Raw genomic sequence first — 13,779 nt, forward strand, 5'->3', positions numbered from 1 at the left:
AGTAGTCCTTCTTTTTTTGAACATAGCACATACCAAACCGTACAGAAACTGTGACCCTAAAACCGTGATACAAACCGAACCGTGAGTAATTTGAACTGTTGCACCCCTAGTTGAGAAGCACTGGCCTAGGGAGCGGTACCACTATACAGTCTATGTAAGTCATCTGAATGCACTTTGGGGTGTGCTCTGACTCCGGCTTAGCAATCCGTAGAATCAAATTATGCTATGCTCATTGTTTGTGCATATTACCAGCTTTGTTAGGCAGACATTCCCACAGCATGGCTTAGTGGGTACTGGTTCCCCGTTCCCCTTCTCAGCGAACCAGGGTTATATATGTAACCTAGACGATCCCTTTCGAAGTGGAATTTAGCTGCTCTGTCTTGTTGCCATGCTCAGGGCTTGCTTGCACATCTCGTTCAGACAAAGGTGTTGATGCCGTGTATTACAGGTGCTCTTTTATAATTAGGGGCGCTCCGCTTGTGATGTCATAGACTGTCGGCAGCCAACAAATTGGCGTGTTTGTCAAGTGCTTCAGACACCGGTCATGCTGATGTAATGCAGAATTTTTTTCAAGTCATACGTCATTTAATACTGGTTCACTACCGTGATTTTGTACGATTGTGTTCATATCATCAGTGAAGCGTATCGGAGTTCATAAGGACCGTACCCCAGACCACCTTTTTTAGGCAGACTCTGGTACGGTTCGTGGGTGTGCACCTGACTTCAGAAAACTGCGTTCACATCATCCAAACGAACCAAACTCTGACCTCAATCGAGCATGGGTGCACACCAGGGGCCTCATTTATAAAACTGCGCAGAAACCGCACTAAATTTGATCTTACAATCATTTCTCCGATGTGCGTACGTGTGATTCATAGAATAAGCGTACACACAGAAAATGAGCGTATGCCTCTTTCAGATGTGAAATCTATAAATCGCAAATAATCTTAAACTTGCGCGCAGCTGAATGGTTTCAGTTCTCCGCGTTTTAAATGACACTAAATTAATGTCATTTACATATAAAACATCACCAGTCATCGTCCAAATCCTTGGCGAACTGCAAGAATAGCTTAGATTTCCAAAAACCTGCAGTAATCTGACCAAGAAAAGTGTGTTTGTCTGCTCAGACCCTGACGTGGCTCTAAGCACTTTTACACGTCAAAGACCGTTTTTGTAAATATGAGCGTTGGCGTGGATTTAAGCGTACGCACACTCTAAGATCAAATCTGTGTGTATGCACGCTTTATAAATGAGGCCCCTCAAGTGCTAGTGTGAAAGCACCCTCAGAGAAATCATAGAAATAGTTGAGAATATTTTACAGTGACACAGAACTTAATGTAGATGTTTTGTGCTCACAAAGATACATCTGTATAAGTTTAGTTTTTTAGGTTTAGCCATTTGCTTCCACATTTGTGATATGGTGAGCTATATTATATAGAAAATAAACCTTTAGACCTTTTGATTGGAGATCCATGATGTATGAGGTGAGATGTATGTTTTGTTGTCACGCTCACTGTATCTATTCACAATGGAACAGAAATACCTTAGCAGATCCAGAAATGGAATTTGTTCTTGTGGGTAAAATTAACTGATGAAAAAATTTGAATTTGAGTTTTCAGGTTTTTTTTTTTTTTTTTTCTAAGACATACTGATTCTTTTGTTAATGTGGATCAAACCATTTCAAATATGTAAAAAGTATCTGCAGAGGTTTAAGGTTTGCACCCCCCAATCTTTAACTATTATTTTTGGGCAGCAAATACACCAAAAGTATTTTATTGGCTTAAGACTTGAAAGCAAAGTAGAGTAAATCCAAGGCAAATCCTTGTGTTTATTATCCCTTTCTGCCTTTGTTTCATCCAAAATGCCTTTATCATTTTCAGAATATACCTGGCTATTAAGATTCAGTTTTAGTTTAGAGATCGTTTTGATTATTCGGTATGTAGTCGTTTATGCAACAATCATCTTTTCCTTCCAGCTCAGATAGGGGTGCATTTCCTGAAGAACAACGCAACTCACTACTTAAAGTTCCATTATGCTGAAATTTTCAGTTACTGTTTGTAAACACAACAGCAAAAATAGTGAGATGTTTTTTATGTAGGAGAGCTTCCTGAGCTTTAGACACAATAAAGTTCCACCCTCACCAGCACCGCATGTCATTTGCTGGGGTTACACACCCACTGGGCAAAGTTTGCAGCCCAGAAACGTCTTGAGCACAGCTATTCAAGAAGAAAATAGGAAAATACATGCACAGGGCAGTGTCTCTATAGACACAAACACTACCACTAGGGCTGGGACAGTAAATCGATGCATCACTCGATTCTGAGATTTTCTGAATTCATCGTGATTCTCTCTCGGATCGATTCTGAGCTTAGTTTATAAGAGCAGATGGCGCTCTAGGCTAGTTTTTAATTACACGCTCAAATGCTTATGAAGAAGAGCACTCGTGTTCGGGCTGATTCTGAGAATTTACTTGCACCTCAGAATGCTTTTATAACACGAGATTAATGTAAACAGATCACTACAAACACCCTTTTGTTTCAACCTTTTCGAACTTTATGAATGATTATTTTATAGAAGGTTTAAAGCGGTGTGTGTAAGGAATTGGAAGCAAGCAGAGTACAGCTGTTTCTAAATCACTCAGTGCCATCTGCTGTTAAAAACTAAGCTCAGAATCAATTTGAGAGAGAATCGCAGTGTATTCAGAAAACCTCAGAATCAATCCAGAATCATTTCTCGATTCGCGATGCATCGATTTATTGTCCCAGCCCTAACCACCACACATTTCTAGTGGATAATAATGATTGAGATGTATTATTTTTGTATGAGTATATTATTTTTTTCTTCAAAACTCCTGCATAGTGCAACTTTAACTACATTGTTGGAGAATCTTACTAGTTAGTCGCTTATCCGTCATTAAAACTGTTGTTAGTGATGTCACACATGTAGTGAGTGATGACTTCTGCTAATTGGTTCAAGATCAAATTAAAAACAAAATATCAAGGCAAATTTGATGGCTTTTGTCATGATTTCTCTTTTTTTTTTTTTATCCATCACTGCAATTAGGCAGATATACAGAAAGTGTGACTGTATGAAATGGATGTTTTTCAGTAGTGTTCTGTTTTTTTTTTTTTTGTTGTTTTTTAAGGAATTTCACAATTAGCACAATAGGTCAATAATCATGTGTTTTAATTTAAATTTGTTTTCTACTGTGTACTTTTCCTGCAATAAAAAACAGCCATACATGTTAACATGATGTGAATAAGTGAAATATAATTTGTGTTAACTGGTCCTAGTTTCATGCAGTGAACTGCTGTCACAGTGTTTTACTGATGTATGCAAGTTTATCTGCATTTACACCAAACCTGAGAGGTGATGTAATATAAGATGTTAATTATTAAGCTGCAAGAGAAAAATACTTGGAGAGTTTCAGGAATTATAGCCCACAAATATAAGGAAATTTAACTGATATTTTACTAAATGTTGTTGTATATTCTGTCACTTCCTGTAGGGAATATTCTCCAGGTCCAACTTCAAGTTGTCAAAGTGTTTTTTGCCAGAGGAGAGGAGCGTGTTAGCGCTGTACTGCACCAGCTGTCTGATCATTGCACTGATAACACTCATCCATCTAAAGATGTTCAGGAGATCACTGCACTTGACAAATAGCTTTCTAGCGAAGTACAAGACTTTGTAACATGCACAAAACACAGGTTTTGTGGCACTGAATTGTATCAGAAGCTCTGAGTTCATGTTCACAGAAACAAGCAAATGTTGAGAATCAGTGAGTTTCCTGGTTTGGATGTTCTCAGTGTATTTTCTTTTTATTTAAAATGCTGAATGATTTTTGATGCACAATTAAAACTGTGAAGTAGTATTTTATTGTTAGTATTATTTTTCGATTTCTAATTTGCATTGATCAAAACTCACACTGTCAAAACTCTTCACATAGTCAGCAAAACAGAAGTCTGTGTGGACAAACCTGCACCAATTTTTAATGTTCACACACAAATGCATTCAATGACCACATCTCCTAAAAACTCTTGTCATTCATACCACCTGTAAAACTATTTATTTGCCGCACATTTTTCAAATGCTATTACACTGCTTTCCAATCTATTAAAAACGCATTAAACAAAAAATTCTGTATCAAAAATTATACAGTAATTATATTGAAATATATAGCAGAACATTTACAATATTCCAAAGATGGCTAATTGCAATTTTAGCTAAAAGATTACACAGGTGTCATGTTTTCAGTACCCCGCCCCACCCCCACCACACTACCCTACTATACTTTTTTTTTTTTTTTTTTGTAATTATTTTTAGCCCTGGTTTTTCAAGATTGTTGTTGTCATTGTTGTTTGTACTATATGCATAAATGGAAGACATGCAAAAACCAAATTGCAGCATTTCTATTACATATGCTTTATTAAAAAGGTGTTATTTATATTCTGTTATGACATTAATTTCTGTGAAAAATCATTTAATAAACTGAATAAATTACATAATGTAATGCTCTGTTAGTGGTGCTGTTTTTTAAGTCAGTGTGTTATTGTTGAACTAGCTATGTTTTGGTGATTTAAGCAAGTTTTGGAAGTAAGATTAACTGTTTGGTCAAGATTTATGTTGGTAATGCAGACTGTATGAAGAGCTTTGAAACAATGGCTTCAGTATTTGCTGATTATCAAATGAGAAAAAACAACAAAAAAAAAAAAAAAAAAAAAAACAGATTTTAGGAAATAAAGAATTTTAGCTGCAACCAAGTTTTCAAGTAGTGATTACAGCACATTACTCAATTCAAAGGCAAACTCAAGTTTCTTTTAGAGGTATTTTATTTGCAAAATTACATTTCTTCCAACATCTCCATTTTAAACAGACCAAGGTCTTCTAATGTGCCTCGTAATTAAAATAATCGTTAAGAAATGAAAAAGAAAGAAATCTTATAATCCTTGAAGGCCAGACACATTTTTTTATTATTATTTTTAATATTTCTTTATTGTCACTCATAATTTTAGTTTCTGAAATAAGTTTGAACATGTAAAAGCTGCAGAGGAGACTAAAGAAAATAAAGCCTATCTACCAGTGTTACAGCCACTCACAGCCTAAAGTTACGTCACACACTGTCCCTGTACTTCACCAGTTAAGAAGTGAACCGCAAGAGTACAGTCAAGGATCAAATTAAAAATTTGTAGGGCATTTTGCATGGACTCAAGTGCGTATGTTTTAAATATGAGGAATCTAGGCAGTCGCTCGTGTTTAATATATTGAATATTTCTCTCAAAAATTAAAATAGTTTCATTTACTCAACCTCTGGTTGTTCTGAATCTGCATGCTGTTTATTAATCTTTTGAATACACAAATGAAATTTTTGATGATTTTTCATGCAGTTATTTCTGTACATTTGATCTACAAATGATGAAAAATATAAACATTTTGGGGTGCACTATTAATTTAACTTATGATAACTGCCCCACTGGTGAGTGAGAGAGACCGTATGGACCCACTCAAGCTGTGAGGTTTATACTATCAGTGCTCACATTCACAATGCCAGCGCAGTCAGCATGCGCTCAGGGTGGCCAGTAAGACATCGCTAGTCTTACTTCCTCATTCTTTCTATATTATGCATTTGTATATGCATAGCTATGCATACAACCTCGCTAAACATTCATAAATATGTATACATATAGGCACACATATTATTATGAATAATTGTACATATATATTTATAGAATATATGTTTTCACTTTTTTTTATAAATGTATATGTACACATAGAGCGCAGATTTACAGTACAATGTGGTATAGTATCTGCATGCGTATGCGCACACGCATGCAATCACACATATCTACACGCTTTCATCGGCACGACCCTGCGTACAGTCTGCATATACGCGGCTTCTAAAAATGTGCCCTACCTGAAACAACAGTAGGACAAAATTTTGGAAATTTGAAAAGATTTCCAACGTTTTAAAGCTGACTCCGTTTGACGAAAACAGAAATTCAAAGAAATAATTTTAAGACATATTGTATTTGCAGTTTCTGAACAAAGTGGTTAATTTTGCATATTGTATACAATATTTTTTTGCCTAATTTTTCTTCATTATATAGTAAAAGACATTAAGTAGCTTTATAAACCAGAAAAAACTCAGTCTACAGATTTCCCATCAGCACGCTGTGCTGCATGTAATATTTGACATCAAGCTGTACAGCGCTGTCCAATCACACATACTTCATCCTCATTTACAGGTACAGCCATATTCAAAGGCACAAAGAGCTTCTACAAGTCAAAGTTTTGTCTTTCTTGTTGAAGTTATACAAAATAACATTTTGCAGTCCTGTACAAGATTGAGCGACCTTGCACATTTTTAGGATTAACAAAACAAACCCCCTAAAAATATATTGTGTTTTTCTTTTCATCTATATTTAGGACTACCTCCCAAATGGGGACTGCCCATAGTAAAGGAGGCATCTGTTGGCCAGTGGCGGTTCTCCCAAGATGGACGCCTGCTGCTGCAAAAATGCAAATTCCACAGGCCCCTGCTCCTATACTACGCTCTGTGCTCTGTAATTGGTTACAAACTCCTATCTAGCCCTGAAGTCCTTTCTGCACACTTTGCAGAAAAAAAAAGGCAATTAAAAATGAAACTAAACTAAAAAAGGTGGGGAAAAAAAGGATAAATATAGAGGTGCTACATTGTGAATTTTGCCTCCTGCAAAATTAAACCCTTCATGTACCCCTTCACTCCTATGTCAAGTACTCCAATATCCCCTTCATTAGATGGAGGGGAAAGGTCAAAGGTCAGACCACCCTGACACAGGTCACAGGTTACCAAGTTTCCATTACATCAGCTGGTCTAACCACATCTAATCTAACCTTATCTAAAGCCAGCCAATGTTGAAAAACAAAATAAAATATAAAGAAAGGAATGACCTGGGAGTGACACAAACTAGTACTAATTTTATCTTATACACACACACATTCATATCATTCATCCCTCTCTCACTTCAGATCTCATATATAGACTAAAATAAATTAAAAAAAAAAGAAAGCAAACAAGTGAAATGCAGAAAAGGGGGAAAAAAAAAAACATTACAACATTGTCACTCTTCAGTAGTTCAGCCCATGTGATGTGGGACTGGAAAAGTGTTGATTGGAGGAGCAACCGATCCAGGTAGCCAATCACAAGAGTTCATACTGGCGCAGGTGCATCCTCTGAATAATGTCACGACAGTCATTGAATACACGGCGGATGTTTTCCGTGTCCACGGCACAGGTGAAGTGAGGATAGCAGTAGTGTTTGTCTGTGCCACTCGCTGTGCTGATTTTCTGTGAGTTCATGCAAACACACACACACACAGTCCAAGCAGTTACAGTATTATACCAACAATATGAATATCAAATGGGTAGCTGACATGCAAAACAGTAATTAAAAATAGTAAAAAGCTTTATAGAAATGATGACTAGTTAGAAGTCCCATTTTACAGATTTTCTCTTATAACTTTAATTATATATAGCAAAGCAATTTATTGTTCAGAAGTGTACTACAGCTCATACACATATGTTATACCAACATTGATAGTGTCTTAACATTATAGATAGTGAAAATAAGAAAAATAAAGAGAGTAAAAACATTTATACCAAAAATTCATCTCGGATAAAAAACTTTGCCCTGGACACTTTCGGATCTTCTCCTGGGTCAGGGGTTGCTGTGTATATAAAGAAAACAGATTATTGTTTAATGTATGCAAGGCCATAGGAACATATATTTAGGTAAGGGTTCTTACACTTTTTCCGAATTAAACTTTTTCTGAATTAAAGCACTTTTCAAGCATTTTCAAGGTGCATTTTCAAGCAGCTGTAGTAAATTGCATATTTACATAGATATATGCACTTCATCACATTGAATCAGATGTTGCATTTGCAGAACTTAACGCTGTTCAGATAGACTTTTAAAGTTAATTTAGCTTAAACAAACTGAACATGCAATGTTGACCTAATTGAAAATTTCTTTTTATATAGGTCAAAAGGGCAGACTAATCACACTATAGCCACGCACACACTCTGAGTGGCAAGTGAGGCTTGAGTGGAGTCATCTTCATTTTATACGAAAGGCAAAAGCAATGATGTTAATGGTTAACATCATACATCAACAATAGTAATATTGGGGAGGAAGATGGCGTCATAGAGTAGACACGTCTTTTGACGAGCTCCCGTGACATCAGTTCAAATATTCAGTTAATTTATATTTTCACTCAGTGAAATCATTCTGCTTGGTTGAATGGTTATTGTGCCATGTCTTTAGATCAATATTTTCAACGATTTTTCTGCGATGGTGATATCAAAAAGCGATTGCAGAAGATGAAGATTGAGTATGCCCTGCTGTATCCTGCAACTTTGAAGCTGACCATCAACGAGACAGTGAAGCGCTTCGACTCACCAGATGACGTGACTGCTTTCATTGACAACCTGGGCTAGTTTGATAAACTTTCGCGAGCAGTTATGTGGTACATTAACAAAATAACTTGCTGAGTGAAGACGTGTATCGTGTTACTGAGAGCGTGATGAGGTTGGTGTTTACCCTATGTTCAAAGATGGGAGCTGTGTTTGGGGGGGTAGGCAGTTGTCTGCACAAGAAAAGAGGAGGAATAGTTCTTCTAGCATGTTTAGCAGGTTTGTTCCCTTGTATAGTTTTCTGTGTTTTATTGGCATTTTATTTCATTTTTGTTTAAAGTTCAGATTTCCTAAGGGTACACTTACAGGAACATATTCTGTGATTATCTGTATTATATTTGCACTGATTGTCTGTAGATTATTGAATGTCAGTGCTTAGGGTGTCTACTTGGAATGTTCGAGGTATCCATATTCCTATAAAATGGAGAAAGATACTTGCTTTTTTAAAAGAAGGAAATTTCGAAATTGCGCTTTTACAAGAGACTCATTTGAGTGACGTAGAACATCTAAAATTACAACAGGGTGTTTTTGGGCAGATATACTTTTCTTCTTTTACATCTAGAAGTAGAGGTGTTGCTATTCTCATTAAACGTAATTTACCATTTAAATTTTTAAACTGTATTAAAGATAGGGATGGTCGCTATGTTATTATTGAAGGCGTGTTGCAAGGTAAAACTATTCTCATACTAAACATGTACTATCCTACAGCTCTTTCAGCTGACTTTATTACTAAAGTGTTTTTGGACTTGATTGCCAGGTCAGCAGATTTAACAATTGTGGGTGGAGATTTCAATTGTGTATTGAATCCCTTTGTAGATAGACACCCACATAGCTCTGCATCTCTAACTGCTCAGGCAAGATCTCTTCAGAATATTTGTAAAGATCTTGGGTTTGTAGATGTCTGTAGAACTCTTCACCCTGCAGATAAGGAATATACAATTTTTTCTACCACCTATCATTGTCAGTCAAGATTAGATTATTTTTTTATGCCAAAAACAGTTTGCATTTAGTACGATCTTGTAATATAGAAAGTATTTTACTGTCAGATCATGCTAGTGTCACTATGGAGCTTCAATTTAGGAATACAGTGGACTGTCCCTTAGAGACAGCACATTTTTAGTTTACTTTTCTTCTGGATATAAATCCTTTCTATCTATTCTATTCTTCTTCTGAATTTAAATCCTTTCTATCTGTCTATTCTTTATCCACAGATAATCCATCTTTATTATGGGAAACCTGTAAAGCGTATGCAAGGGGGCTAATTATTTCATATAATTCCTCTAAAAAACATCAAAGAATGATTAATCAAAGGGCCTTAGAGAATCAGTTATTGGTTAAGGAAAAAAAAAGTATAATAGATCTCCTTCAGCAGGTTTATTGAAAGAGTTACAAGCAGTTAGAGCGGCTCTAGACTGTCTCCTTCACTGTGGATGCAGAGAAGAAAATAAGATACTCGAAACAAAGATTGCATGGAGACAAATCTGGGAGATTTCTAGCATATATTACAAAACAACATGCAGCATCAAAGTTTATTGCCAGCATTGTTGGCTCAGATGATAATATTTTCCATGATAATAAGAATATTAATAACTCGTTTAGAGATTTTTATATGAATCTATATTCTGCTGAGAAAACACGTGACCATCTCAAACAAATGGTTGACTTTTTCTCTAAAATTAATCTCCCAACAATTTCAGTTACACAAAACAAATCTCTTAATGGCCCTTTTACTAGACAGGATGTTATTAATCTGAAATACATTGCAGAGTGGATTAGTAATGATTCTTCCTCAACTTGGTTAGATATTGAATCCTCATTTTCACAATTTCCTTTAAGAGCCCTTCTTTTTGTTAAGAGCTTTCAAAAAATAAAAGAGATACATGATAATCCAATTATAGTTAATACTCTAAAAGCATGGATATAAGCATGTAGGCTTGAAGGTAGATCTAAATTGACTTCTTTCTTTATAATGAATGGGATCATTTTGCTTTGTCACTGCATGTTGCTGGCTATGTGAATATCCAGCTAAACACACTGGCTAAACTCAGCCTGCTACAGTCACTGGTGGTGTGAACGGGGCTTAAAAGCCAGAGACACGCAGCGATAAGTATCACATTCATTTTCAAAGGAGAGCTGGCGACACGAGAAACAGTGACTACTGGCAACAGAATGTAGGCGTGTCAAGCGAGTGATAAAGTTCATAAAAGTTTACGTTTATGCAAATGAGCAGTGAACTTTGTGAGCAACAACCAACAGGAGTGAAGACTACGTCAGTGAAGCTCACAGGCAAGACAGGACAGACTTTCGGAGCGATTTCCCTGTTTTATATGAATTATCCACATACAATAAAATGATGCGTAGAAAAAAAAAAAAAACCTGCAGTCTAAATGGAAAAAGAAATTCAGCTTCAGCTGCAGAAGTGCAAGCTATAACATGCTGCGTTTAGACCTTCGAAGATTAAATGGTTCATTAACAAGTCAAAGCGAACAGAGCATTGCGTTGCTACACTTGGATGCTTCAATACCATACAGCAGGGGTATTCTATTAAAGTTCCAAGAGGTCCTGTCTCTATATTTACTTCCCAGCAGATGTCTTGACAATACTTTTTTCAGCTGTAGTAGGCAACTTTGTAAAAGAAAAATCCTAAACACTCAAAATAGTCATCAAAGATGAGAATATTGGGCCCCAGAAGCCAAAGTAGTGATGTCTAAGAATTTTTACCAATATTTACCAAAAAAAGTAAAGTTCCCTTTCGAAAGGGAACTTGCACTGCGTCTTGACGCATTTGGGGAACGCCTTAGTGGGAACCGGTGTCTGAAACGCTATCAAATCACGGCAATCGTATTGGCCGGCGACAGCCTATGACGTCACTACTAGTGCGACCCGAACGCACATAAGGAGCACCTAGAGAACAAGTCATCCTCTTTCGTCTTTCAGGGACTGTTTTGTTTGAAGCGCTATTCAAAGGTAAGAATGGCTGTTTACAGACGTCTCAGTCACTGTGCACATCAATGTATAGTTACCTGGTAACACACTTGACTCGTGCGTCTTTATTAGAGCATGCATACCCAGTGCTTGAGAGTTTTGTTGGCATGCGTTGTGAGCGTTTCCTGCCGAAGAAGCTCCACTCTTGTTTGTCTGTCTGTTCTCGAGGGAAGCAGGACAGGTTTTTTGTTATGAGAGTGTTTAGCTGATTTAGGATGCGTCCTCTATACCAGTAAGCAATGCTCTATTGACGTTTGGACGAGCGATGTGTAGGTTTGTGTGCAAGCTTTACATCTATCACATACATTACTTGTGCATTGTTTGTTTGGACTAGGAGCACACGCGTTCGCCTGTATAAGGCTGTTTACTCACACTTGAGTGTTTCCCTTGGCAACCCTAGTTGCGTGTTTCCTTTCTGCACCTTCATTTATGTGTTATGAAGCCGGTCCTGTCTGTATATGGCAGGACATATGCGGTGGCAGATTATGCTGTGCTACAACATTCTGTAGTTACTGTAGTTACAGGTTGAGCTTTGCAGGTTGCCTTTTCTGGCGTGAGAACCTTTTTACATTTAGTGACCTCAGCTCCCTATAGAAAGGAATAATAGGGGGCTTTTATTCTTTTATATCCCAGGCGCTTCACACCAGGCCTGAGGCTGGACCAATGATGTGTTGGTTCCATCTTTTTGAACCCGTCTGTGGATCCGGCACAGAGCTTGTTAGTGAGCGCATCCTTTCAGACTGCAGAGTATGGCAGGCCACTTTTACATTTAGGCCTCTGCTCTTTGAAGTCTGAGGTTGAGCTTTTAGGTTACCTCTGTGAGAGCCATTACAAATTTAGTGACCTCAGCTCCCTGTAGAAAGGAATAAGAGGATGTTTATTCTATGTTTTATGTATTGGGGCATTTAAACTGGGGCCCTGGAGCTCCCATTATTAGGGAAGGTTATCGTGGCACCCTTACTATATGCCTCTTTTCTTTTATGAGGTCTTAATAGAAGGTAGCACTACGAACAAAATATCACCTGTAGTGAATGGCATGGCCTCCTTTCGATCTGAGAGTTGATATTTTAGACCGCCGCTCATCTGAGCTTCAGGTAGTTCAGGTGTTCGGCCCTCCGGGGCCGCCCTGATAATCCTTCTGGGTTGAGTGGGCTGGCTTCCTCTCGTTAAAGAGAGTCGTTTGTTGAAGCCACCGCTCTGCTGAGCTCCAGGTAATATCACGATTTGAGGTGTTTGGCCTTTCTTAGGCCCCCTTGATACCTTCCCTAGGTCGAGTGAAGCGGTTTCCTCTCGATCAGTAGAAGGCAATATGATGAAGCCTCCGCTCCCCCGAGCTCCAGATAGATCATGACGGTAGGTTTTGGCCCTCTCTGGGCCACCCTTGACATCACTCTGTAATGAGTGAGCTGGCTTCCTCTTGTTTGAGAGTCTCTATTCGAGGCTGCCGCTCCATTTGAGCTCTAGGTAGTTGATGTCTTTGACGTTGGCCTACTGCAAGGCCACCTTGACAATCACCCTATGATGAGTATGTTGGCTTCCTCTCATTTGAGAGTTTTTATTGAAGCCTCTGCTCCACTGAGCTCCAGGAAGTTGGTGTCCTCAAGTGTGTGTGTGCTGGCCCTTCTTTTGGGCCACCCCGATATCCGGCTTAGGCTTGTACTCAGGAATATGTCTTTTTTGACAGAGGCGGTTCAGCTGTAGCTTTCCGCCTCCTAGCACGCAGTAGCCCGGAGTATGCTACTCCTAGGAGAGCCTCTCCAGCTTAAGACTAGCAGCTAGTGATCCTAGTACACCTCCTCTCTTTGTGAGAGTCGTCCCTGGCCAGGGCCCGCCTTCCTGATTAGGCTATTAATGCAAGTGGCAGGCCTTATGGCCTCCTCAATGTATCTAGGTTGAGCTGAAACTCCTCTTGATATTAGAGTATAAGCGATATGCTGAGCTTCAGTTCCCTGGTGGTGTTAGGCACAGACAAATAGCCAGGTGTTGTAGGCTTTCGTTGAAAGCCTCCCCTGTGGATGTCCTTGAGCGTTGTTAGACTTCCTCTCGTTTAGAGAGTGGAAAGCACTATGCTGAAGTCTCCGCTCTCTAGAGCTTTGGTAGTAGCTTTGTCCAGTTTGAGCTTGGAGCATCTCTCCACCAAAAGCTCCTTGATTATTATCAAGTCATGGAGTCGAGTGTTGCAGGCCCCTCCTGAGGAATTTCTTCCTGTTGGGGCCTCCATTCCTCCAGAGCTGAGCTCAGACGGCCTTTGGCCTCCCTCCAAGACGAGTTTTTGCTCAGGTTTTTACCTTTGAGCCTTTCTCGGGTTAGCTCACTTCTCTCCCAGAGCTCTGTGCCCCATATGTG

At 38.4% G+C, this 13,779-nt stretch overlaps 2 protein-coding genes and 1 long non-coding RNA gene across 8 annotated transcripts in view; 2 read left to right on the top strand and 1 right to left on the bottom strand.

Moving 5' to 3' along the window:
* LOC127506353 (uncharacterized) overlaps positions 1-13,779 on the top strand; it is a 253,846-nt gene that overhangs the window by 193,224 nt on the left and 46,843 nt on the right. The window lies entirely within an intron of this gene.
* The window catches only part of mppe1 (metallophosphoesterase 1), a 157,818-nt gene that overhangs the window by 97,196 nt on the left and 46,843 nt on the right, over positions 1-13,779 (top strand). The window contains exon 9 of one of the 5 annotated variants that reach the window (XM_051882741.1): positions 6,424-6,654. The exons of 3 other annotated variants lie outside the window; for them this stretch is intronic. In XM_051882741.1, the coding sequence (XP_051738701.1) occupies positions 6,424-6,453 (30 nt within the window). In that variant the 3' untranslated portion in view covers positions 6,454-6,654. Of the gene's footprint in view, positions 1-3,508; positions 4,511-6,423; positions 6,655-13,779 lie in introns of those variants that run through there. One more of the 5 variants, XM_051882740.1, reaches the window with a different exon arrangement.
* The window catches only part of gnal (guanine nucleotide binding protein (G protein), alpha activating activity polypeptide, olfactory type), a 150,174-nt gene continuing 141,206 nt past the window's right edge, over positions 4,812-13,779 (bottom strand). For both annotated transcript variants that reach the window (XM_051882747.1, XM_051882746.1), the window contains exons 11-12: positions 7,636-7,703; positions 4,812-7,323 (exon numbers count right to left, since the gene is read on the bottom strand). In XM_051882747.1, the coding sequence (XP_051738707.1) occupies positions 7,177-7,323; positions 7,636-7,703 (215 nt within the window). In that variant the 3' untranslated portion in view covers positions 4,812-7,176. The remainder of the gene's footprint in view (positions 7,324-7,635; positions 7,704-13,779) is intronic.

Source organism: Ctenopharyngodon idella, chromosome 23 (genome assembly GCF_019924925.1).
Source record: "Ctenopharyngodon idella isolate HZGC_01 chromosome 23, HZGC01, whole genome shotgun sequence".
Taxonomy (NCBI): Eukaryota; Metazoa; Chordata; class Actinopteri; order Cypriniformes; family Xenocyprididae; genus Ctenopharyngodon; species Ctenopharyngodon idella.